A 25,857-nucleotide genomic window follows, 5' to 3' on the forward strand; every position below is an offset into this window, starting at 1 on the left:
GCTCATCGGAGAACATATCTAATATTTCCTGTCCTCCGAGAGATCGCAACTGCTTTCATCTCTGAGCCATGTTGAACTGGTAGCTGTGTGGTTCATACGTGCAAGCTTGGATTAGAACAAAGCCGATTTTGTTTAGGTTGTGACAGGAAATGACTCTGGTCAAGTTACTAGATAAGGCAGCAATCATTCCCGAGGTCACCTACGCAGTAGTTACGATTCAACGAAGCCACACAGCGATATATAGCGTTTTGCAACATAACATGACCGTAGAGGGCCATATGGCCCGACCGGTCCGCAACGCTTGGAAACGTAGAGGGTCATATGGCCCCTCCAGTCCGCAATGTGTTAAAGTAATATAATCCACAACTAAATAAGTGTAAATATAGAAGAGAAATTAATGTTACTGAGGAAATAGACATTCACCATTCTCATTAAAACACTGGAGGAGGAGGAGGAAGAGGAGGACGAGGAGGAAAAGCTGTGCTTTCAGTGCTAAATAATATGATACATAATATTTTTAAATGCAATGTAGTTTTCTTATATTTGTGGCTCAAGCTGGAGCTCAGAAAACACTTAGATTTTGCACTGTATATGTTATGAGTTAATGCAACTGGTAGAAAAATTTCAAGGCAAAAGACAACGAGACAGACCTAGGAACAACATAAGAGAATAACAAAGCAGATCATAAAGAAATGAAGTGTAAATCTGTGGCCTGGATTCAACTTGTTTATGACAGGGTTCAATGGCATATTTTGATTGACAGTGTGATGAAATCATGGGTTCTGTAAAAACAGGGAATTTCTTGATCTGTTGAATAACTATCAACTACCCAAGGCAGGGTCTGAACCATGATAGTTAATGGAAACAGAATAAGCATGAATTGCTTACCCAGTGGTTTATACGAAGACAGAGTGACAAATATCTTCAGAGCAGGAAGACTGTAATGGCAATCATCTACTGTGAGGAGCAACAGCAGCTGATCCATCGTAGATTCATTTTTAAACGCCAAACATGGCATCAGATAAAAATATTCCTAATAACATATAAAAAATAACATGTTAAAATATTTTAAACAAAAATATTGTTTGGGAGATACCACTTTGGAGACTGATGTAAATGGACAGCAATAGTAGAGCACAGAAAATTTGTTTTGGAGATATGAATTTGTGAGAACTGGCATGCAATAAGGTTTAATGATGGACTTCTATGGTAGAACTGACCAGCCTTTGTATTCCATAACAATAAAGATTTTATTGAAAACCTGAGTACCTACAGCTGCTCAGAGAACAACCCAAACAAGTAGTTTCAATTTGGAATGTACTTACTTTTAGTGGATCTTACATGAAAAGAATTTGAACTATTTGATATGAATTTACTAATTCTCTACAGATTTGTGACAATGGCTACTTCAATATACCATCTGATATACATGACATTCTGAGAGATCACTTTACTTTCATTTCCAGATGACTGACTGGTATTATTCTCAGAGATTTATTTATGTTTCTTTTAAGATAATAGTGTTCATAACTTTGTGGTATTATCACACTCATGCAGGTCAATATAACTACATTTTAAAAATTATGTTGGATATTGTAGTCCATATTATCTGTGGCTATGAGAAAAGCTGTTAATTTTTTGCATTAATTTTATATATAATATTCACACAAACAAAGTATGTGTATATATATATATGTATATATATACAAGTAAGGCATATAACTGAAGCAGAAACAGGGTTCTATGCATTCTAGGTCCAGGCACTGGCACTAGATGAAAGTCAGAGTTGAGGTTCATATTCTATCTCGTTTAACAATGCCCCCCCCCCACACACACACACACACAAATACATGCGATGGTAAGAAAAAAAATTCATAACTCTACCAGGTATTGAGCCTATGGCAGGTCACATTTCTTTGAGGTTAATTAACAAAACATACAAAGGAAAACGTACACAAAGAAGTTCAATTCCTAGCTTTGCAGCTGTGCTTTCAGCAATGTGTAGGTCCTTGGCTACGTCACTACGGGTGACACAGTCCATCACCAGAGTTAGCAACTCCTGAAACACAGTGACAGCTCAATCAAAAATTCATGCTGGAACTGAATTAATATGTTCAAATGATATGTGACACTGTACTGACTACAAAAGTTATGTAATGGTGACTGAGACCTTGGATTCATTGGGCCATTTAACCCAGATAACAATGTGATGGCATTTTTGTATGAAACAGTTTTTATGTTAGATACTTTTTAACATTGTTGTGAAGAGAAAGATTGCCAGAGTCTACTCTCATGATTTATTACAACATACCTTCATGGCCACTTCATCAACCAAGAAAGAGGCAAGTTTGGCACACAAACTTTTCACACTCAGGACAATAGATTCCTTTTTTAGAACTCTTCGTTTTGAAGTCAGTGACCTCTTCTTCCTCTCACTTGTATATGAAACTATATCCTGATTTTCTGTCTGCAAAGTAAACGTTTAACTTCTTAAAAATATCTTTCATATGTTTTTTAGTATGAATGAAAAATATTATTAAATCTCTAATTAACTTACCCACAGTCGTTCATAGTCCTCACAAAAGTTATTTTCATTTGCATATTCTTGCAAGAAGCTCAACAATTTTCTGTTTGCTGCCAGTTCCTTTGTAAGCAACAGAAGTCTGTGATGTGCTTCCTTCTGATTTCCCATAGTCAGAGAGAGCTTCCCTGCTACCATTTCTCTATGCCACTCTAATTGTTTAGATGAAAGTTCATCACTAGGGGGCCCTTGGTACAGAGAGAGGAGCTGATGTGTACATTCATAAGCTCTGGAATAACAGAATATGATACAATTACTTGCAACTGAAATACTGGGATAAGTATTTTAAAGCATTATAACAGAATGTGTCTATTGGGACAATTGGGACTGTAGAGAACTACATAAAAAATCAGTAAGGACAGCCATTCTCTGAGCTGAGAATTGAACACAGGACCTTCCAAATATGAAGCAGCAGTGCTAATTACCCAAAGATGATGACTGACTGTTGATGGTAAATTTAAATAAAAAGTTCCATATTACACTAACCTTTTCTTTAACACTTGTTTATGATGGAAATTGTTACGAGATTCATCATCAAGTAGGCACCACAACTGAAGCAATTTCTTCATCCTCCAGTCTACAGGAAGATCACAGGGTACCAGGCACTTCACAATCACCTTCTCAATGTCAGGTCTATCAAAAAGCAACATGTAATTATGACACTTCACAATGGCTATCTTAAGAGCATTTAAGAGCATACGAGTATAATGAAAGTTTCACAATGAGCAATATAATAACATAAAATATTTTAATGCATCACTCCCTTAACCACTGTCACTTTTTGTGCTTGGCTCTTTCCATGCTGAGAATGTTTTTCTACCTTACAATAAGACATCAAGAACATTACACTTTATGTTCATCATTAAAGAATAATATAAACATTGAATTCAATAAACTTTTAATAAAATGCTGAGTCAATTAATTGGTCTTACATGTTTTGATTCTGTAGGATAAACTTCTGTCATGGTAGAAATAGGACTCTTGCATTTGCAACCATTCCCCCAACACCCATTTACACTTCTTCAATATTGCAGAATTGTTTATAGTATAATTTCAAGGCCTTTATATATAATTTTAAATGTACATATAAGTAATCTTTTAGTATAAAAGTCTCTGAGGATGGTTCTATAGGACTGAAACACGAAAGGGAACTTTCTTGACTCAACATTTTGGTAAAGGTTTGTTACACTTGATGGTTGTCCTGTTCTTATACAATTTCTTTTTATACTTTCAGAACAACCAACAATTCACAACCAACAGAATAACAGAAATGGAACAGACTTCCTTTTACACTGATAATGTAAGACAATAAATATAAAAAGCCTGTTGCTTTGGAACCAGACATCTTTTCATAACATAGAAATGATTAAAATTTACTTTTTCAGCAGGACTTTTCAGCTTGAGGAAAGTAGTTGGAAATAAGAGAGAAAACAACAGGATGATGGAAAGAACGAAATATAAAAGCTTGATAATTTGTTTCTAGCCTAGTACTTATTTCAGAAGCAAATGAAAAGGATAAGATGGAAACAACATGTAACATGAGCAAGATAAAAATTGAAAACAGGGTTTCGTCCCAAACCTTGAAGGGAAGAAACTACTTAGGAGACCTAAGCACAGATGAAAGATACTATTAAAATTAATCATAAATATGTAAGATGTGAGGGTGTGGATATGAAGCAAGCAGCTCGAGACAGGGTCGAGTTGTAAGCTCTAATAAACACAGCAATGAACTAATGAGTGCTATAAAAGACAGAAAATTCTTGACCATCTCCTTGGAAGTGATTATATGGACAAGACAGATAACCTAGTGCCCTTAGGCCAGGTATGTGACTGCCATTCACGAATATCAAGTCTAAACCTGGGCACAGCTGTGTTCAACTATTCTGTACATGGTTCAACACCAACTGGCCTAACATACAAAGAAACATTCATATGAAGATGTCATTAGTACATATATCAAAACACATTACAGTTAAATAAAATAAATTTGGAAGAAAACAAATTATGACAATTTGAACCTTAGTAACAAATTCACAACCGATTACAGCAACTGTTCCTTGAGTTAACATACAATCACAGACAGCAAAATCTTCCAAATATCAAAATATGTAGACATTTACTAAATTGATTTTATTTTTGGATAAAAAATCCCTCTGATAGTCTTCGGCAATGGACACATGTTGGAATGACAGTTAAATATCCAACAGGAAATGTGTTATTATTTAAGGAGTGTCAATGTGTCTCCACAAGCTTCCTACAGCAATACCTCCAAGACTATTTATGGTAGAAAGGCAATTCTTGGACTAACTTCTTTTAAGTGTTACAGTGTTAAAAGAGTTGTGTGATATTTTACTTCTCAAGAGAACAAAAGAATTAACTTTATTCGTCCATTTATTTTATCAGACTCCATGTGAGTTATGTCAAAAAATAAATAAATAAGAAATGAATAAAATATAATTGATATTCTGCAGGCTACAAAAGTGGGTTGATAAGATACCATTTAAGTCTTATATAATCAGTCAGAAACCAATAAGGACTTTCAAACAGTCACTTCCACAACATCTCAATATATGTCCTCAACTTTTCTTCATTATGCACATATTAGGCCTACACTTAGACTCTAAGTTAAGACTAAGGGATACTTTCCACTGGTATTCCATTAGCATCATACAGTATAAAAACAAATGTGAGAAAAGTGACTCATGATTTTGCAACTTACATATAAATATTCAGATCATATGGAGCCCTGTACAGATGCATCAATGTGTTTGCAATCCATATGGCCTTCATCATCAAGCCAGGAGAGTTGCTGTCAACGATTCTCCTGTATATTTGTCCCAAAGTAGTCAGTGCTTCTTTCCGCACAATTTCCTATAGAAGAATTAAAGTCCTTTATACCTCCTATTATCCCTCACTATTTAAAAATGAAGACAATCAAATTATACATCCACTTCTAAAACATGATGTAGAAGTGAAGATGGTACCAATGACCAGAGAGTTGAAACTGCGACTATTATCATCTGTAAAATAGGCTAGCTCATTCAGTGTCTGGCAATAGGATGTACAGTGAGGGTTTTATTATCAGACAGGGCACGGATTTTTCTCTTCAACACTAGTGTGTCCAGATCATATCTCCCAACCAAAGAGTACTACAGGCTTGCTCTCTGAAAGCAAAGCTTCTTGTATGTGATTATGACCAATCACCCCCATCAAGTACCAAGGATAAAAATACATCAAACTTAATATCCACTATTCCTATCAACTTCGTGGCATGGTGCATAGGCACAGCCATACCTTTACTTGCATAACTGTTCTCATCTCATAACTTCCATCTCCCTTCTTTCTTAGAAGGATGCAATGTGCTATAAAACTAGCAGCATCATCATTCCTGCAGTTAAGTTCTATGTCTGCAGGCTGTACAATCTTCACTGGACACATGTTATTATAATACGAGTATATGACAAACCACTACCTGCTTAATGACCTGTTTTCAATGAACTAAACATTTACTGCGCAAGGCAGACCTGTAGTCACCCTCACATGAAAATTCTGATTCTTAATTACTAAATTCAGCTGATCACCATAGAAAATACAAGTATAGTAACTAAAAGCAAAGCAAATAAAGCACATAGGTAGAGTTGGTCTGAAGATTACTTACATTATTATCACAGGAACTATGCTTCAAAATATCAAGAAGAGCTGAATGCTGAAGTATATCAAGGTTTGTCTTTGTAGCTTTATTTATTGCTTTCACTACACCAAACCTAATTGTGGTTTCACTGTCATACATTCGTTGCTGAAGGATGTGGATTATATCTTCACACAAATCAGGTTGATTGACCAGGAACTTTGGTGCACGTGCAACTAATAATGACCGTCCAAATGATGATGGCTCATTCACACTATATGAGTAAATACAGAAAGCATGTTATATAACATCTTAAATTATATTACTCAGGGTCTGTTATTTCATGAAGTTGTCTTGTTCCATGACAATCTGGATTTGACAGTAGCCCTTTTTTGACATGAAGATAGTCTAGGTTGTGTTTTGGGGATTCCTACATAGGTAGCTTCAAATCAATGCAATCTATCCATAGTTCTTTATAAACTTTGGCCACAACCATTTTTTCTCTATCATTTTCAGTTCGCTCTGCACATTCTTGCTACCATATAAATAAATAAACAGACAAATAAATATATAAATAAGGTGTTTAGAATATATTCATAGAGAGATATTTCAATAAATATAGATTATATAAATATGTAAGGTGTTTAGAATGTATGCACAGAGAGATATACATGGTATAATGATTTTTTAACTGGAAGAGTATATGAGTGAATGATTTTCTGACAAGTTAAATATAGTGAAAGATTTAGTGAGGCATGTGATAAAGTTGGACTGAAATCGCTGATTATGTATCCAGAATAGGAGAAGGTAGAAATCAATGCCAAATGATAGTGAGGTTAAGACTTTCTTGAACTACTGAAGTGTGACTGACAGTCAGAATCTAACAGACAGATGTCTGTGTTTCAACTGTTTAAGGAAACAATAGTTCCATCAGTGAAATGACTGGCTAGAGCCTGGGATATTATTCTTGGTAGGAGCAGAATGTTTCTTTTTGCTGTCTCATTGAGAATTGTTCTGTGGTGCACATGGCGCAATGGTTCTTCCTTTGGACATCAACTGACCAGTGTGCTAAGGTGAACATTTACCTCCATCTCATGCCAAGGTTAACAATGTGCACAGCTTTATTTCCACTCTGTTATACACAGTCATGTCATGGTGCATGGGCAGGGACAGGTTTAACTTTACATGCCATTACTTGTCATTTGTGCAGCAAACTGCACAGCTTACTAACAAAATTAACATCAAATATCCTCATCTTCAGCCCTCTTTATAACTTATCTTTTAGTAAAGAACGTGTTACATACCAATTCTTAAAATCGTTCCAGAGGCGTCTGTATGTAATAGCAAAATTGGAGTTCTCTTCAGAAAACATGTTTGCCAGGAGTGTGAGAGCAATCTTCTTGTTCGAGCTCTCTGTATACCCCAACATGAAGTCCTCCAGCTGATTCCAGACACCAACAAGGAGAGTGGGACAAATGTGATGCAGCTCAAACATCACTTCAAATTCACGGCCTGAAATTCTTGTTTTCATAGGTATGCCATCCTGCTGAAGCCCTCGAAACAGCAGCTATGATATATATATAAGAAATAACCTCACTCTCATATGTTCAAGAAAACCATTGCAAATGTACACAGCAGACATTAATATACATACCATTTTGACAGGAAAATCCAGTGCTCTACTGCATTTTCTTATAACTTTTACTGCTACACGATACAACCCTGGATACTTTACTACATTTTCTTGAAGAATGCTAGAGAGGATTATATCAATTCCTGTATTGGAAGTGTACTTAGAATTACTGATAAAATTCTGCAGGAGCTGCACAACATGCACTTCCACCATGGAAATATTTATCTTAGTACTGCAATAAGAAATCATTGAAATTAAGACAAGTAATGTGAAATATGGTTCACTCTTTCCCATCATGGGCTTATATTCCCAGATAATATATTATCATTAACATACTGAGAAATGAGTACTTGTTTCTTCAACCTACTTTTGTCTGTGAATACAAAGAGAAAAATATGATTTTAAAAAGAGGCACAATTCATAAATAAATTAATGCACCTGTATAATGGAGTGCGAAAAAAAAAGTCCATGAAACATCTAATACACTATTTATAAAATCATCAAAATCATTGACAGTGTCATCAATATTACTAATATCCACGTACCTCTTCTTGCAACTATGCCCAATGTACAGATTTGTAATACTGTTAACTAAAATATTCTCACTGTTACTTCCATACTAACTCCTGATTTACTTCATCAAAAATAGTATATACAGCAGTTGTTTCCATCCTTCCATCTTGAAATGCAGTACCATGGTACCAAACGAGATGTTCCTAGAGGTAACATTCTTAACTTATAGCCAGAAGGTACTCAGTTTAATCTTGGCGAATACATTTACTATTCTGATTTAGGGTTTTCATGGTTTTCTTTGGTCCCTCAAGGCAAATGTCAGGATAGTACATTGATTAGACCATGGCTGCTTTCTTCAAAATTCTTTCTAATTCACTTATCATCTATCATCCTACCATCCACTGCCTCAATAATGCAAAGCATCATTAAGTAACCAACGAAGAAGAACGTACCATTACTTCAAAATAAATTTTGATACTTCTAGACAGAGTAGTTGGTTGAGGTGCTATGCTACAAGCTGGAAGGTCGCGGGTTCAAGTCCCGATGCGGTCATTGGATTTTTTTCAATTGACCTAATCCTTCCAGCCGCATTATGGCCCTGGGGTAGACTCAGCCTCTAACAGAAACGAGTACCAGGAATTAATTAAATAACTTTCCTGTGGAGTAAAGCGTGGCCCTCAACGTATCACAACCCTATGGGCCTTCACGGCCTGTTACATGGATAGCTTTGCTTTACTTAGACATACAGGACTTCTACATGGGAAATACTGAAAATACAAGAAATATATAATAGCTAAATGAATGAAAGAAAGCTTATTCAATGCTGAAAATAATTTAAAATATTATAGACAGCATACACATTTTTGTGGCTGTGGTCACAAGAGGAAGAGTGGGTGAACACATTTATATGCCATTCAACTTCAGGTATTAAGAACAAGAGGGAGAAACAGAGTTGGAGGTTAAAGAAACAGGGTGTAAAATTTGGATTACATTTAATTGGTTCAAGGGTCCAGAGGTGGGCGCTTGTGAATATTTTTATGAAACTTTAGGATCACAAAAGGTGCAGAATTTCTTGACAAGCTGAGACTCCTTGAGTGAGTTAATTTTGAGGAACATTTCAAAGAAACATATCTATACACTTACATAATAAAGCTGCTTGTTGTGGAACACAGACAAAAGACAACAGTTTAGTTACAAACTATTTTTTCTCTTCCTAATCACATTACAGCACTAACTTACCAGACAACCTCACATACTGTCAACAGAAATGTATCATAAATATGTTCCTTGTTCGTGGTATACTCCAGACACATGAACAGTTTACTAAGTATCTCAGTTTTATTGAGGATTTTCAAGAGGCTGACACAGTATTTAAAAGTATTACCATCTGAAGTGCCAAAATATTCCAGTTGCTTCACGAAAAAGTTTAGAAGCACCTAGAAACAGAACACCACAATGCAAATTACACTATAATAGTGGCCTGAAAAGAACAAGGGAGGTTTTAATAGAAACCCAGCTGAAGACTATTCCTGTAGATGAAATTTAACACAAGCCAGCTAGCAATTTTTCATTTACACATACAACATCATTTAATCTACCAAATCCATTAGGCAACACTGACAAGATTATATTATCTTTCAGCTTCTGCAGAACTCAAAGGGCAACAATTTCAGTCAGACACTGAAGTGCACAACTGATTTTAGCAGAAGACTATGTATTTCTATCAGAGAGACATCCAGTGCATGATAGCTTAATGGGGTGCACGTCTTTATGATCATAATGACTTTGAGTAGATGAACTAGACAGATCTGCTGTAATTATCCTTGAGCAGGTTTCTATTCAACTTCCCACTTAACAAACTGGTATCAATGCAGATAACTTCAATTTATGCTACAAAACCAGAGTCTCCCACTTAAAATTCAGTTTCCAGTTCTCCCTCCTTCAGTACTTAATTTATGTTCCAAGCCAATTATCTTTCCCCACTTGAGGATGTTCCAGAACAGGTTCTGAGAAGAATATTTAGATCTACAAAGAGAAAAAAGTTGGCAAATTTATGTATGTATGTATGTATGTATGCATGTATGGATGATGGGTGGGCCACAATCCTGCCCCTGCACTGCGACAAACAATGATCTATTGTGCTTCCCCTTTAATTAGCTCCTTATTAATCCTACACTTCGAACGGCAAATGTAACATTACATAATATTTCTTACATATTCAGTCCCTTATGTTTGATTACGTCAACTTCTATAGAATATTTGTTCCTGGCACAAATATTTAGTCAGTTATGTCTGAGGTGCCTGCAAAAACGCATATGAGTCTTCAGGTAAAGTGTCCATTACCGTCATTTTAACAAAAATTTGAAGTGTCAGTAAGTTCTAGTAAAACTGCCCAATATAACAATTGAGGAAAATCCATTCAGTTGTTCTCAAATTGCTACATGTGTACAGAAAAACAAATGTAGGGATGCTAAGGCACATTTTCGAAACTTTCTGTTGTGAATGTTCCAAAAATTATTGTACAACAAGAGGCTTCACAATTTGCACTCTTCACCTAATATTATTAGGGTAATACCAAGAAGAATAACAGGGGCAAAATACCGTATTTACACATGTATAGGCCGCACATTTTTTGCCAAAAATTCAAGAGGAAAACTGGGGTGCGGCTTATATTCGAAATCACACTTCATTTAAAAAAAATTATATTCATAATTAGTAATACAGGGTGTAATACTCCTGAAATAATATTCCAAAATTATTTTTTCTATAATTTCTGTCTGAAAATTGTGCTGCGGCCTATACACGCACGCGGCCTATACATGCGTAAATACGGTATGTAGCATACAGAGGGGAGGTGAGAAATGCATGCAAAATTTTAGCTGGAAAACCTCAAGACAGCAAGATACTTGGATGGATAACACTAATAGGAAACTCAGAAAAATAGGGTGTGAATTGGTTCATATGGGTCAGGACAAGATCCAGTGACAGGCTACTTTAAAATACAGCAGTAAATATTACACTGTATGAAGTGCAGGAAATTTCTTAACAGCTCAGAAACTTTCACTTCCCAAGAAGGACTCTAAATCAAGAGTTAGTTACCCACAGTTCTCATCAATTTTATTCTTATATTGAGTATTAAGAAAAGAAATACAGATGGAGCTTCCACTACAGTTACAGTGTCAGGTAACTATCACAGCATTTAATCCCTATAGTACATGATTCAAGGAAAGCATGTGTGTAAGGCTGATTTCAGATGGTTTGAAAATCTGCAAAGCAATCAGATTCATATAATAGCTCACCATTAACTCTTTATCATTCCATAGAAATGATCTGTAAGGCAAAAACCGAAGCAGTTGTCCGAGACAGCAAGCCACTGTCATCTTTACAAGTGGGTCTACGTGAGAGAGGAAGTCATGACTTGATAAATGGCGAAACAATGGGATAAATTCATCACAGTTATCTTCTAGATCAGTGCCCTCCTGTTCAAGACTCTGCAGATTCAACAGTAAATTCTGAAAATGTTAGAATACTGCAGTACATATCTGTTCACACAAGGGACATATTCTGGAAAATGCATATATTCAGACCATGTATGACACTGTATCAATTGCAGAGGTTATGTAGCATTAATTTAAATGTGAGGTTACACTGGCAAGCATAAAAATATACCTATGGCCCATTTCAAGGTTATACTCTAATATTTTCCCAGGACTGAAGAAAATCATGAAAAACTCCAGCCATAATAGCTGGAATCCTGGCCAGAACTCAAACTCAGTATCTATAGAATTAAAGTCAAATTCATTACTGCTAAGCTACATTTCTGGCAAATGTACCCAATATCTTTGTGTCACAAGACTGGAAATATGGCTCCTGCATCAAAGAATTCTGAAGCTACAGTGTATAACAAGAAGACAGCAAGTAACTCTGACTGTAATAGATTCATTACATCAAAATTTTATTTTGCAGGATGTTTATTAAAATTTGATATTATATGTTGAGACTAAATATGGAATGTATTCCCAGAAGCCAGGACATTTGGTGCCTCCTGGACATGGTTTCTAGGATTTTTTGAGTCATAAGGAAACATTGTACATATCAGCTACAGAAGGGTGCAGCTATATTTCATACGAATGTCTTCAACGCACACTAAATGGCATTATAACAATATAAAAATTTGAACAGGCTCCTATACCTGCATGATCATTTTCATCTACCAAAAATTTGAACACTGCAGCTTATTGTATACATTAAAAGTGATAGTTTGGAAGAAACTGGCTCTTTTATTATAGTATTTTTCTATATAACATTAGGTTTATGAAATGTACACTGACATCACTTGTTCCTTTTTCTAAAGATATCTCCATGGAAAAACTTGTTAACTTTGTCTCAATATAAAATGATCTGAATATAAAATGACAAACTCTAATGCTCACTTTAAGCCCAGTGATCAGTTCTTTCAAAGGCTGTTCAGCACTTACAGGTAGGCAATCAGGTGGGTAAAGAATTTCACTAGTCATTATAGAATCTGAAAGAAAGCAAAGTGTGTCAATGTTTTGTACATGCATGATATATTATACTGATTTCTATCAGGTGTTTCTCTTATCTACTGATTCCTGTTCACTTTATACTCTTCAAATATTTTATACACATAAGTATCAAAGCTTTATATAAAATTTAATTTAAGTGTACTTAAAGTAGCAATAGTTCTTAATGAATATAAAACCATAAAAAATATGCAGTTCAAATTAAAATCAACCTTTAAGCTAAATTTGTTGTAACATTTATACATTGATTCTTGGAATAGTTAATGACACTTTTTCTACTTCATATGTTATACAGAGTCAAATATTATGAGTTTTCATAATTGTAAGGATGTGGAATATAAAGTCTGTTTATATATCTCTTGAGGATTATTTAATGGAGGTGTTACTGTCTTGGTTACATAGCGTCAGATGGCAGGATGGCCAACAAACCGGAAAGCATCTGGAATGTAGTGGTCATGGCCTAATTGGGATACTGTCCCAGGATTATTCCAACTTACTTAAGAAAACTATCAGTATTGAGCATATATAACATCAGATAGTAGGATTACTGATCAACTGGAAAGGACTTGGAAATAGTCATAGCCTAAGGGGGATACTACTTTGGCATTTCCTGGACAGACTGAGGGAAACCACAAAAAAATTACAATCATGATAGCCAGCATCCCAGCCGAGATTGGAACCGAGAACATTCCTAATACAAGCCTAGAATCTTACTTCTAGCCAACCTGTTTGGTGCCTGTTTTTGAGATCACATAAACACAAACTGAGAAACGCAGGAAAATCACACAAAAAAATATCGAAGTTGTAGGTGGTAAGCTGGTTACCTCAAGAATAAAAACACCACTATACCAAACTCCTCAGCAATATTTATAAAAGATACATAATTTATTGCTGATAGATTAGGGCAATTGCATTACAATCAACGATATAACAATACAATTCTATAACACTGACATAATATGAAATTTGGAATATTTCACGTGCTAACAGTTTTACATAGTATTCAGTTTTCTAAAATTCTAGTTCACGGACTTGAACACGCTGTACTCTCTTTCATACGTGCCTGTGCCTAAGGTTCAGAGCCTTCAGGGCCACCACACTTCATCCACTATCCCGTGCGATCCTGTGGCTCCTTGGTTTCTTACAACCCCCCCTACGCAATACTGAGACTGTAACATGAACTGTGGTCGTACACATGGTTTTCAGTAATAGAAATATGGTCTTCTGGAATGTACAGCCGAGAAGTCTGATGGCTATGTTTAGGAGGTACATGCTGCCTCCTTCTTCAGGGTAGCACAATGGCAATACAAAAAATCCTTGAATGTGTGGTAAGGTTCTCCCAGATGATTACCGTCGCAAGTATACATTTATAGGCATATTAAAAGCCGCCAAATAGGTCGTCCTGAAAAAGTAGGGCCACTTCACTTCGCCTCGGTGCCGGCCTTTACGGTGCAATCCTTGTTATGAAGCAAGAAAAAGGAGAAAGATTTGGGGTTCTTGTGGCGATGACTACGAGACGTTTTGGCGTCTGCATTGTGACGCTGTACAGCCTGAGAGAAGTTTTCCGACATTCCTCCGGGCGTTGACTACGAGACGTACTAGCGTCTGCATTGTGACGCCATACAGCCTGAGAGAAGTTTACCGACGTTCCTCCGAAACGTCCATAAATTTCTACCAGACTTCATGACATTATACCCAAGCTAATGAATATTTTTTAAAAATACTATGATTTGTCTACTGATATATTGGGTTTTCGGACTTTATCCATCGTCCTGGTTTTTAAGATAACTAATAAATACACGACGTTTCGGAAACTGGATCTGTTTCCGTCCTCAGGTGAAGGAAAACACCTATTCTGTTGGGTCCGTTAGAAAGAACTAGCCTCAATCACTGGTCCAGTTTCCGAAACGTCGTGTATTTATTAGTTATCTTAAAAACCAGGACGATGGATAAAGTCCGAAAACCCAATATATCAGTGTGTTATACACCATCGTCAGAATCCTATAGTAACTACTTATGATTTGTCTAGTTTTTCACTTTTATGCACCTGTAAGAATAACGGGTAGTCATTCTTCATCCATGCTTAATATACTTTCACACCAACTCTTTTTCTGACTTTCACCCAAATTGTTTAATTTTGTACGCTTATTTCGTTTTGAACTAACAGGGCGCTGCATTCCAAGATTGCTTTCAGCGATTAGTCGACTCGAATGGACCACTGTCCCATATGAAATGATATGAAATGACATGTGTACGAGGGTCGAGACGGTCGAGACCGTCGAGACCGAATTAATCTCGAGCGATCTCGAGGACTGGATCGCTGGTACTTCAGCAACTTGTGCCATCTGTTGGGAAAAATCGATTATCGTAGTCAACATAGTCGATTGTAATATTTCAGACGAAGTTCTAAAATGCGCAGTAAATAGATTATGTGAATAAAGATGAGGAGGATATTGGACCTACTCTCTTTCCCAGATATTGCATATACAAATTCCCAAACAAAACAAACATTTCAGTACGAATAACACAGCTCTTAAACTTGCGTTTTAAAAAAGTTTTCAGTATGAAGTGGGCTATCGCTATATAGCGGACGGAACGGTGTTCAATTTTCAGTAGAGAATTTAAGAGTGCGGTAATTTATTCATACTTAGTATATTTCAGAGACGAAATCTAATTAAAGATAAGAGTATAAATAATTTAATATACCAACCGTAGGCTCCGCCAGTCACAGTGGGAGATGACAATAGGTTGCAGAGCCCAGCAATTGGTCGCAAATAAGTGCTTTGGAAAATGTTCTGTACGCTCAGCAGAATATCGTAAGAGAGTTAGGCCCATCTGCACTTTCAGTAAGAATGTGATTCAACAAAAAGATGAAGTGATAAGTGAATATTATCACCGCACATTATATACATCGAAGAAGTTGGCAGCCACTCCTCGGCTTTCGCCCCAAGAGGTAAAGACACATGGTCAGCTGTTGTTAAAGCGTGGATGACCAGGTAGTCGTGGGTTAAAAATGTGCAGAGTCTAGTGTTAATGACGGAATAATGGGAACATCTCAGGATACATTCTTGGATATAATTCTGTTACCATTTAGCCAGTGAAGTCCAATGAGATTATGAACGTCAGGCTCATCAAACATTTTAACAACTGCTGTATGCTGGCAAAATCCACTAGGATATTTAGTTTTACGCTAGCACTCCAAGCGTTATGGAACCATAAAAATGGTATGACAGTCCATATATGTCAGTTTTCCAACTCTAATCGTGCTGTCAATAAATCTATTAGATATTACATAACCTCAGTAGTTTTTACAGTGGTTCAACAAATGCTGCTCAGTTCCCCATTCTGCCAACTGTCCAGACATTTCTCCAAAAGAGAAACCATACCTACTCAGACCATTTTAATCGCTCTAAACTAGTCAGCCTCATATCATGTAACACACAAGGCAAAATATTGTCCCTTATATTATACAGTATGTAAACAAGATGTGTTATAATCTTCAGATGGATTGTTTAACATTTATGGGGAAACCAGTGACAGGGGAAAGATTAACAAAGAAATTAAAACTTTCTTGGACTCATAAACATTGATTTTTACTTGTCACAAAGACAAGTGGGATTTTTGTTTCCTAGAAATTACTAAGTCCATGGTGAATGGTTTTCCTTGATAGTGATACTGTTGAATAAGCAATTACTCATTTTGAAGGTTAACACATTTGGAACCTGTTTTTTAGATCCATTTTAATATTTTTCTCCCGTCTGCAACCGGTTCTGACGTTTGGTTTTGTTCCCATATACAAAGCCATTGCATAATATATAAACTGGTCATTGAATCTTTGCACCATATAAAAAAATGTTTACTAAATGCAAGACTCTTGCAAGTTATGAACGTTAGAACTTTGGTCTTGTCATATTGCTTAAATTTCCATTTTGAATATTTGTCAATTATATGATTTGTATAATTCTTTGAAAATGTTGAAAATTTAAAACACCTATGGCAAACAGTAACAAATCAAATCAACATTGATAAAAAATTCAGAGCAGATTAAATTCATGGAATACTTGCTGCTATTTAGAGTATATCTTTTGTCTTCCTATCTCCTATTTCAAAAACTGTAAATTTAATTGTTTTGTATGAGGGTAAAACATGATGTTACACCAAGGGAAGAGCATTGATTTTGTGTGTCTGAGAACAGAGGGCTGAAAATTGTGGATGTAAAAGAGAGGCAGTAAAGGGAGACTGGGGAAAGCGCATAATGATGAGCATTGTACTTTTGACCTCACCAAATACTGTTAGGATGATGAAGTCATGGTGTATAAGATGGCTTCCCATGGCCTATAGCACACATGGGAGTGATGAATATATGAAATGAAGAAAATACTTAGAAGACAGGATTGATCTGGTCTGGATAAGTTATAGGGATGGGCACTTGTGTACATGGTAATTAACCTTTGGGTTTCATGAAAGGTGGGGAATATCATGATTAGCTGAGGGACTGTCGGATTATCAAGAGAAACTGTACTGGAATTAGTTATGTGGTTTGTTGTCATTTGACAGAACATGTATTTTCGTGTACAGGTCACCAACATTCTTCGTGCCAATGAGCATACACAGGAGTTTACCACAACTGGCTCTGTCAAATCATATGATTCAAATCAACTTTCATCGAACAACCCTATTGAAGATACAAGGACTGAGGCACAATGTCTATTAACAAAAGGTGAGCAGATTTAAAGTCAGCACTGTGACAACAGGAATAACAGTACTGGCATAATTTCCTCTAATATATAAACTGTAGTTTGTTGTTTAGAACATATGTAAAAAGTAAAGTAAAGGTATCCCTGTAACAGGCCGTGGAGGCCCATAGGGTAACATGGAATTGCGTTTCAAGGTTGCAGCAAAATTTCTATGCTACAACAGTAGTAGGGCCACAACCATTTCAGTGGGCTTAAACGTTTTGTGAGGCTTCTAACTTGAACCTCTTGTTACATTTCCATTTGCAATAGAATCAGTTTTGACCACTGCATTCTTCGGTTTTTGGTTAATGTAACCATACCTTTACAGTACACTTACTGTGGCAGTTTATTATTTAAGAAATATATATAGATATTTATATATTTTTAATTACCATTAAGCATGTAAGCAAACTTATGTTCTGTGTACTTTTCCACCTACAATGTGTCTATGAAATGTAGCCCAAGCTTCAGACATTAATGTTTGGAAAACCATATCTCAGCCAGTCTTATACTCTATGAGAAAATGCAGTGTATATTTTTCTGTTATATGCGTGTGGTGATTTTGCTCTGCAACAGAATGGTCTGTTTATACAGTAAAGCTGGCAGTGCAGCACTGTAAATAGAGAGCTGAATTGGTAGGGGCAGACTTATTCCATGGCCTTGAAGCATGTAATTTCATGACAGCTACTATAGTCCTCACATTAACCATTATAATTCCTGTATTGTTAGTCATCTCACATGCAACTTGACTTTTAAAACTTCTAAACGTTTCAAACCTTAAAATCTCTTTTACATCACTTGTGCATTCACACTACATGTTTCAACCAGCATTGGTCATCTTCAGATGTCTCTAAAATTGCTGAGGAAATTGCCATGCTACTCTGTAAGTTCAGTTTGTGGGGTAAGCCCTTGCCTGTGTGCCCATGTGTCCTGTGGTGATGGGTAGTTCCTCTTATTATGTCATGTGTGGCTGTTATGAAGGTTTTAAAAATGAAGTTGCATGTGAGACAACTAATAAAACAGGAATAAATAAGTGATGTGCAACAGGATGCTATAATACAGTATTATAAAACATTATAACTTACATAATAGAACTGATCAGTATATTGTAAAGTTGTACCAAAAACTGTCATTAGTGTGATATTTTTCAACATAAAGTGTATTGGCTACATATAAGTTGTCATTTTTACCCATCATGGACCAAAATTGAATTTTACTAAGGACTAGCAAAAGTAGGGGGTCACACAGTAGTGTAGTTGGTTGAGGGGCTATGCTACAAGCCAGAAGGTCGTGGGTTCAAGCCCCGATGAGGTCATTGAATTGTTTTCAATTGACCTAATCCTTCCAGCCGCACTATGGCCCTGGGGTCAACTCAGCCTCTAACAGAAATTAGTACCAGGAATTAATTAAATAATTTTCCTGGGGAGTAAAGCACGGCCAGCACGTGTAAGGCTGACAACCTTACCGCCATCTTTGAGCCGATTGTCTAGATAATGTGCGACCCTCGTCTCAACCCTATTGGCCTTCACGGCCTGGTACAGGGATAGCTTTACTTTACTTTAGTAGCAAAAGTATCCATTCTTAATTCAGATTTTTCTTAAAGCAAACCATATTGAATTTACTGTGGCAGTTTTATGACTGTATGTACCTGTTGACTGGTTTCCTGTTATTTACCACAGTGGTGCCTTCTAATGGTAGACCTGGAAATAAAATCTGTGCCATCTGTGAAACAGGCATGATCATAGATCACTTTTCCACTGTACAGTCAGATATAATTGCCCAAAAGTGGACCAGAGGCGCTGAAATGGATAATACTGCAAAAAAGATTTTTGTATAAGATTAAAACTCTTGATCTCTACCTATATCAGAGAATTCAGTTGTGTTCTTTGACATAAAAATATAGGTCCCAAAGATCCTACCTCATGTTCTTGACCTGAGTTCACACACATTTGTGATTCCACATTTTGTGTATTAATATCTGATACCGAAACTACCGCTAAATCAAAACACTTCTTTGTTGAAGTGAGTGCTATACCTATTGTATGACTTCCTGTGAAGAAATAAATACCGTATCACTGTATGGACAGTAGCTTTTAGTCACTCAATGTTTCATTTGGTACGCTGGTATGTTATTTAGATTGTAACTAAGGCTGTATTAATCTCTTATTCATTTCTTCTTATGAATAGGTCTATTACTGGGAGTGTTCGATGGACATGGTGGGGCATCATGTGCCCAAGTAATTGCAAAGAGACTTTTTCACTACATCACTGCCTGTTTGCTTCCACCAGACATTCTTCATAAATACCTCAATGCTTTGGAAAATAATGAGACTATGGAACTTCTTGATGTATATAATGACAAGGTAGAATTAGTAGATGAACTAAAGATTTTGTATGAAGCAAGTTTCAAAACGTTTGTTAAAGAACTGTCTCAAATTAAGGATAATCAAAGAGATTTTCAAATGAAAGAAGCAATGGAAAAAGCATTCCTTCGACTGGATTATGACTTGTCTAAAGAGGCTTTATATAAGAATGATGGAAAAGTAAACATGAAAACTTTGTCTGTAGCGATGTCAGGTGCAGTAGCCTGTGTTGCACATATTGATGGGCCCCACTTACACATAGCTAGTATTGGAGATTGTCAGAGTGTTCTGGGAGTGCTCACTGATGACAACACATGGACTGCCAAGAAACTGACAACAGAACATAACACAGATAATCAAGAGGAAATTGAAAGAATTTTCAAGGAACATCCAAACAATGAAAGAGATACAGTCATTAAAATGGAGCGACTCCTGGGACAGCTGGCCCCTCTTAGAGCATTTGGAGATTTCAGATACAAGTGGAACAAAAGCACACTGAGCAGCACTGTGCTCCCTCATTATGGAGAGAGTGTAATTCCTCCAAATTACTACACACCACCATATCTTACAGCACGTCCTGAAGTGAAACACCACCGGCTCACTCCTAGGGACAAGTTCTTAGTGATAGCATCAGATGGGCTGTGGGACCTGGTGTCACCCTTGCAAGTGGTACGTCTAGTAGGAGAACATATGAGTGGAAAAGTAACACTCAGCCCATTTAGACTTCCTCGCAAGGACATGCGCATTTCTGACATCAATAACATGTTGCTTCAGCGTAAAGAGGGATTGAAGATGAAACCTATTGACAGGAATGCAGCAACCCACTTAATGAGAAATGCTTTGGGTGGCACGGAGTATGGCATTGATCATGTAAAACTGTCTCAGTTGTTGTCAATGCCACAGGAATTAGTCAGGGTGTTCAGGGATGATATAACTATTACAGTCACATACTTTGACTCAGAATATTTACGGCATTGCCCCCCATAAATGCTTTGATAGAGTAGTGTAAATATAGTTATTGTACATACACACAATAGTGTAGTAACTTATTGTCTCTCAGTTCATAAATGACATACTTTGTCATGAATCCTTCCAGATGTTTTATATATATACAGGATTAATGTAATTTTGAAGATAATGTACTCTCATAATTTTGAGAAACTGAATTTCTGGTGACAAAATGATGGCCACTTTGGCTCTTGAAAGAGTTCCAAATTACATAATTTTTGTAAATTACTGTTTAATAGAATGTAGTCTTCACTTCATACTTCTGAAAAAGTTATAGATACAATGCCCAAACCATGGGTCAGAGTCCAATGGCCATCATCTTCATCACCAATCTGTGGAGCTCTTAATTATATACAATTGTCAACTGACTCTCTGGAGCAATCTTTCTTGAGAAAATTAATGGAGCACAAGAGTTCATAAGGGCCACAAATGGACTGTATCCAGAGTTAGGTGAATCATGTTCACATCTTCACCTTTATTTTTAATATCTTCCCATCAGGTTGCTTGTTCAAAATTTCTTGTCTCTCACATATGTGCTTCATGCCCCACCTAAGAGTAGATTATTAAGTTACTTAATTAGCACTTTTGTCCAACTTCTTGTTATTCCCTTTTACTTAGGTTCAGATGTTTTTCTCAGTATCTTGTTTCAGACACTGTCAATTTATGTTCTTCCTTTAGTGTGAGACCAAGGGAAGAAGATATTCTCAACTGAAGAGTAGAAAGCATTCCCACAATTGTATTTGTTCTTATAACTTATTTCTGATTTGTTCCTGTGATTCAAAAATATTTTGACCTTGCTGAAATGTTAAGGAATTTATTAGCTACCTTTATGTCATGATTTTTTACTTTATCTCCTGAAGAGACATGGATATATGAGTATAGCATTCTATGTTTACTTCTAGACCAACCTCCATTCTAATGTCTAACAATTTCTGTGCTCTCACCCAATAAGTTAACATCATCAGCACAGACCAAACACGGACTTTCTTTGACCTATCTCATGATGTACATGAAGAAAGTTGATAAGTGGTGATAATAAAATATTTCATTTCAACCATTCTGAATGGGAAGTGCAACAGATCTGTGCAGGCTTTGCTACAAGTTTCTCTGTGTAAAACACATTTTTAACATACTTTCATAATTTTGAAAACAAATAAAAGGAGGCATATATCACATTGCTCTGTGTTTCCCCTCCACTCTTGTTCTTGGGCAACAGCCTAGGAACAACTAATAGGAGGTGAGGGCCAGCAGCAGTTTACCCAACCTGATCCAGCCTTGTGTCTGTGTGTTCCCTGTAACCTCACTGCTATGCAGCAGCTCAGTAAAGACATCCCCATGGCAACAAATACACACACAACAACAGAACTGCTGCATTCGGTGTGTTCTGTGCTGTCCGCATTGGATCAAATACTCGATATGTAGTGAAAGGAAAGTAGATTAGTTCTTCCCATGACTTCTTGTAATTAGTGTAAGTAGTTTTGTGGATATACCAGATTCAGTGAGAATGGTGTACAATAGTTCTGTCCTTAGTTACAGGTTACTCGATGTCTATCTCACTCTACTCCAGTTTCCTTTTTAGCAGCTGACGAATTGCAGAATGTCTGATCAAGAGTTGACCTATCACACCAAAATCAACACCGAGGATCTCCAGTTATTTAGTCTACATTAAAAAATTAAGCTTAAGAGAACAATGGTAGAAAGCTGTATGAAGTTAACAGAAAGAATGTCTCAACCACCCTTTTTGTAAGTGGGTACAAGGGTATAGTAGATTCTTTCCAATGCTATATTAATGCTTTCTTAATCCAGACTGAATGAGTAAATTTGCAGATCTCGGACTGTAATGTTTTAATTCCTTTGATAAGTTCTGACAGAATTTGGTTAATAACTTACAATTTATGACTCTTCAATTTTCAACCCAAAAGAACTAGACTCGGGTATTAGTCTGCCCAATAACATAAACCCCATAGTGTACAGATGTAATTTTATCCATCTACTTAAGATACTGTGGGAATCTTCAAGCAGGTTAACCATTCTCATCATTTACAAAGGTCAAGTTTAATTATTTTTCTTAAATCATTTGTGTCTCTAATATCATTTTTGAAGAGTTCTATCTTCTAGGATATGTCATGTGTAGTGTGGTGGAAGTCAACTGAGATTTCAAAGGAACATTTACCTTCATCTTCAGGGTTGAAAAGTAAGCCATGCAAGACACCAGCATGAAGTAAAGCTCTGCTTCTTGCTTGCTTCATGATTGGCATACTCTTCAAGCATGGAGGTGATATGTTCCTCTGAAACGTTGACTTTCACCAGACTACATAGCATTATGTCTTGCAAGACAGAATTATTCAGTCACTGCTGTGAGAAACTCAAATCCTGCAATAAAGTGTCAACTAGTTTTCATATCTTACATTGTTACCATCACCATTGTACATATTGATGAAAATAAACCTAAACTAAAATCCTACATCACATTTGTAAACTATATGATTCTCTTAACTGTTTAGGTCCTGGAATGGACCACAAATCTTCAGACTACATTTAGACCAAATACAGATTTAATAATAATAATAAGTGCTATAATGAAGTTTTTGGTGACTGTAAAGGCTTGTAGGATAATTGCAAGTAAATCATTACACTTAACAAGTTTAAATATCTTAAAACCTACCTGTAAAATATTTTGCTAGTGCATATAATTCTAAGATACTACCTGAACCCAGCATAACACATGCTGGACTAGCAGATCTTAAAAGGACATTAATTAAATATCAATGTATTTCATTTATTTATATAGTATCTATATTTTATTTTATTCCATGCATTCACTTATGACTCAAATGGATTAACATACCACACCATGAAGAAAGCAGTCTTCTGGGATGTGGCACCATGTAGATGTGGTGTTAACCGAAGTTTTGGAGGAACAAAACGTCGGTTAACACATCTATACGGTGCCACATCCCAGAAGACTGCTTTCTTCATAGTCACCGCCGGGAAAACCTTAAATCTTACATATCACAGCATGTTATCCAGTTGTTTAATTACTGCAGTCATGCACCCTTGGTTTGATTGATTTTCATGATGTTTTGTTGTTGCTTCAGCAGAACAGAAAATATAAAGTTGTCCATATCCTGGCATATGTGCCTCATTTGGATATAGCAATAATGCCAGATGGTAAATCTGGCCATGTATCTGGAAACAGTATGAACCACTTCCAGGTAGCAATTTAATGTCCTTGCCCATTGATGAAAATGACATTGCTGAGTTATACTCTAGTTTTTTCTTTGCATGTATCATCTGTAAGCAGCTCTTGTAATAGAGCTGTCAAGTGGCACCTTGACAGCATTCCCATGAACAAATTCCAACTGGTTAGCAGTGGAAACATACTTAAGCGTTTGAGAGATCTTTCTATTCTTGTCAAAGAACAGCAAATTTCATTAAAAACACCAGTGTAATGTATGGACCGCTGCTTCGTGGATTACATACTCCATACACAGAACTAAGTACTTTTAATCAGTGCTTTGTTTCTACAGAAAGAAACGTGCTCTTACATAAGACAAGGGAAAGACCAACACTTTTCACTGAAAATACCTTAAAGTATTAAAACATCTTTTTAGAAACACAGATAATGAAAAACAGTATTAATAACAAGAAGTTCTGGGAAGGATTTGTGATACCTATTTTCCTTCTGATAAAGCTAGCAAGCACTATAAATTAATAATTATAGAATCTAGTGAATCTTCTGTATATAATTTCCATTACTACAAATCCTAACATATTTTTCATATAAAACTTCAACGTTTCACATCGTCACCATGGTTGCAATTGTTAACACACAAAAAATGTTTCTTGCAAGATATCTCCATACAAAGTTTCACTCCTTACCTCCAATTGCTCATTCATTATTACCATAAAATTGAAGGTGAAATAGACATTCCATATGACCATTTTGTTTCACATTAGACAAGTGATATAAAACTATGATGATAAACTGCAGGTAGTGATGGTAGTGTCACTTTAACTTTACATGTAATATCAAAGGGGGCAGACTCACTGACATGAAGAAATTGTAAAGTAGATTACAAATTAAAGCACTCTCGGGAGTGTTTCATAAGTGACATCTGTCACGTTTTTATGATCCTTATCCCCATGTCTAGATAGGTAAGTATAAACCTAATATTTTGCCTGCTCTGGTCCAGGAAAGTTGTGCATTACTAGTGGAACTGGCAACGACTACAAACAGATAAATGCTGATACTTAAAGTAAATCATGTAACTGAACATCTGTAGATTATGGTTATCACAACACTGAAGTCAATGCTTTGGGTCTGAACATGGCTGGAGACAAGGACATGTGCAAGAAATCTGTTTTGGAGTGTCTTTCCAGTGCATTTATTTGCCTTTGGACCTGGAAACACTAATAGTTCGAGGGTAACACCCCACAGGAAGTGGGAAAGTGTTCCTGATGGATGGTGGCAATAGAAAGTTCATAAAAACCCCCAAACTGTGGGCTGCACCTTTGCCTTGATTAGCTTGAGACCAAATGTAACAGTTGTAATGACTTTCCTTCTGCCATTTTCAGGGCTCAGTGCTTGATCCAACAGGTATATTTAAAAACAAACATGATCTTATGTAATTTTAATATGTCAATTATGGACACATTAGGAAATATCTGGATCCTTAACACTGTTAACAATAAAATGGAAAAAGTTATTTAATGAGGAACTTCATATTTGTACTCTTGTTAAAGCAAGTGAATGGGAACATGGAATGTATACAATATTCTGGTTAGAAGATCTGAGGGGAGAAGTCAATTTTGGAGATTTGGCATATATGGGAATACAGTACTAAAATA

The 25,857-nt window shown here is 36.2% G+C and overlaps 2 protein-coding genes across 5 annotated transcripts in view; one reads left to right on the forward strand and one right to left on the reverse strand.

The window, feature by feature from the left end:
• Nucleotides 1-15,110, reverse strand: part of LOC111861584 (sister chromatid cohesion protein PDS5 homolog B-A) — a 35,056-nt gene extending 19,946 nt beyond the window's left edge. For 2 of the 3 annotated variants that reach the window (XM_023846264.2, XM_023846267.2), the window contains exons 1-13: nt 14,947-15,110; nt 12,789-12,880; nt 11,655-11,867; nt 9,595-9,791; nt 7,864-8,074; nt 7,514-7,776; nt 6,240-6,483; nt 5,301-5,452; nt 3,068-3,214; nt 2,558-2,810; nt 2,312-2,467; nt 1,955-2,059; nt 889-1,033 (exon numbers count right to left, since the gene is read on the reverse strand). In XM_023846264.2, coding sequence (XP_023702032.1) covers nt 889-1,033; nt 1,955-2,059; nt 2,312-2,467; nt 2,558-2,810; nt 3,068-3,214; nt 5,301-5,452; nt 6,240-6,483; nt 7,514-7,776; nt 7,864-8,074; nt 9,595-9,791; nt 11,655-11,867; nt 12,789-12,872 — 2,170 coding nt within the window. In that variant the 5' untranslated portion in view covers nt 12,873-12,880; nt 14,947-15,110. The remainder of the gene's footprint in view (nt 1-888; nt 1,034-1,954; nt 2,060-2,311; nt 2,468-2,557; nt 2,811-3,067; nt 3,215-5,300; nt 5,453-6,239; nt 6,484-7,513; nt 7,777-7,863; nt 8,075-9,594; nt 9,792-11,654; nt 11,868-12,788; nt 12,881-14,946) is intronic. The other variant, XM_023846265.2, reaches the window with a different exon arrangement.
• Nucleotides 15,111-15,297: 187 nt separating this feature from the next.
• LOC111861577 (pyruvate dehydrogenase [acetyl-transferring]-phosphatase 1, mitochondrial) lies at nt 15,298-23,788 on the forward strand. Of its 2 annotated transcripts, none has more exons than XM_023846248.2 (3): nt 15,298-15,852; nt 17,478-17,619; nt 19,823-23,788. In XM_023846248.2, exons 1-3 carry the CDS (start codon nt 15,637-15,639, stop codon nt 20,983-20,985), a joined length of 1,521 nt encoding a protein of 506 aa, XP_023702016.1. In that variant the 5' UTR covers nt 15,298-15,636; the 3' UTR covers nt 20,986-23,788. The 2 variants fall into 2 exon arrangements, with proteins under 2 accessions (XP_023702016.1, XP_023702017.1); XM_023846249.2 differs by lacking the exon at nt 15,298-15,852 and adding an exon at nt 15,900-16,123.
• Nucleotides 23,789-25,857: the final 2,069 nt, after the last annotated feature.

The sequence above is a fragment of the Cryptotermes secundus genome, unplaced genomic scaffold, assembly GCF_002891405.2.
Source record: "Cryptotermes secundus unplaced genomic scaffold, Csec_1.0 scaffold2113, whole genome shotgun sequence".
NCBI lineage: Eukaryota > Metazoa > Arthropoda > Insecta > Blattodea > Kalotermitidae > Cryptotermes > Cryptotermes secundus.

Coding starts and splice junctions, on each gene's coding strand:
- LOC111861577 (XM_023846248.2), top strand. CDS start 15,637: ATGACAATAGGTTGCAGAGCCCAGCAATTGGTCGCAAATAAGTGCTTT. Junction 15,853..17,477: donor CTCGGCTTTCGCCCCAAGAG/GTAAAGACACAT, acceptor TTTCGTGTACAG/GTCACCAACATTCTTCGTGC. Junction 17,620..19,822: donor ACAATGTCTATTAACAAAAG/GTGAGCAGATTT, acceptor TCTTATGAATAG/GTCTATTACTGGGAGTGTTC.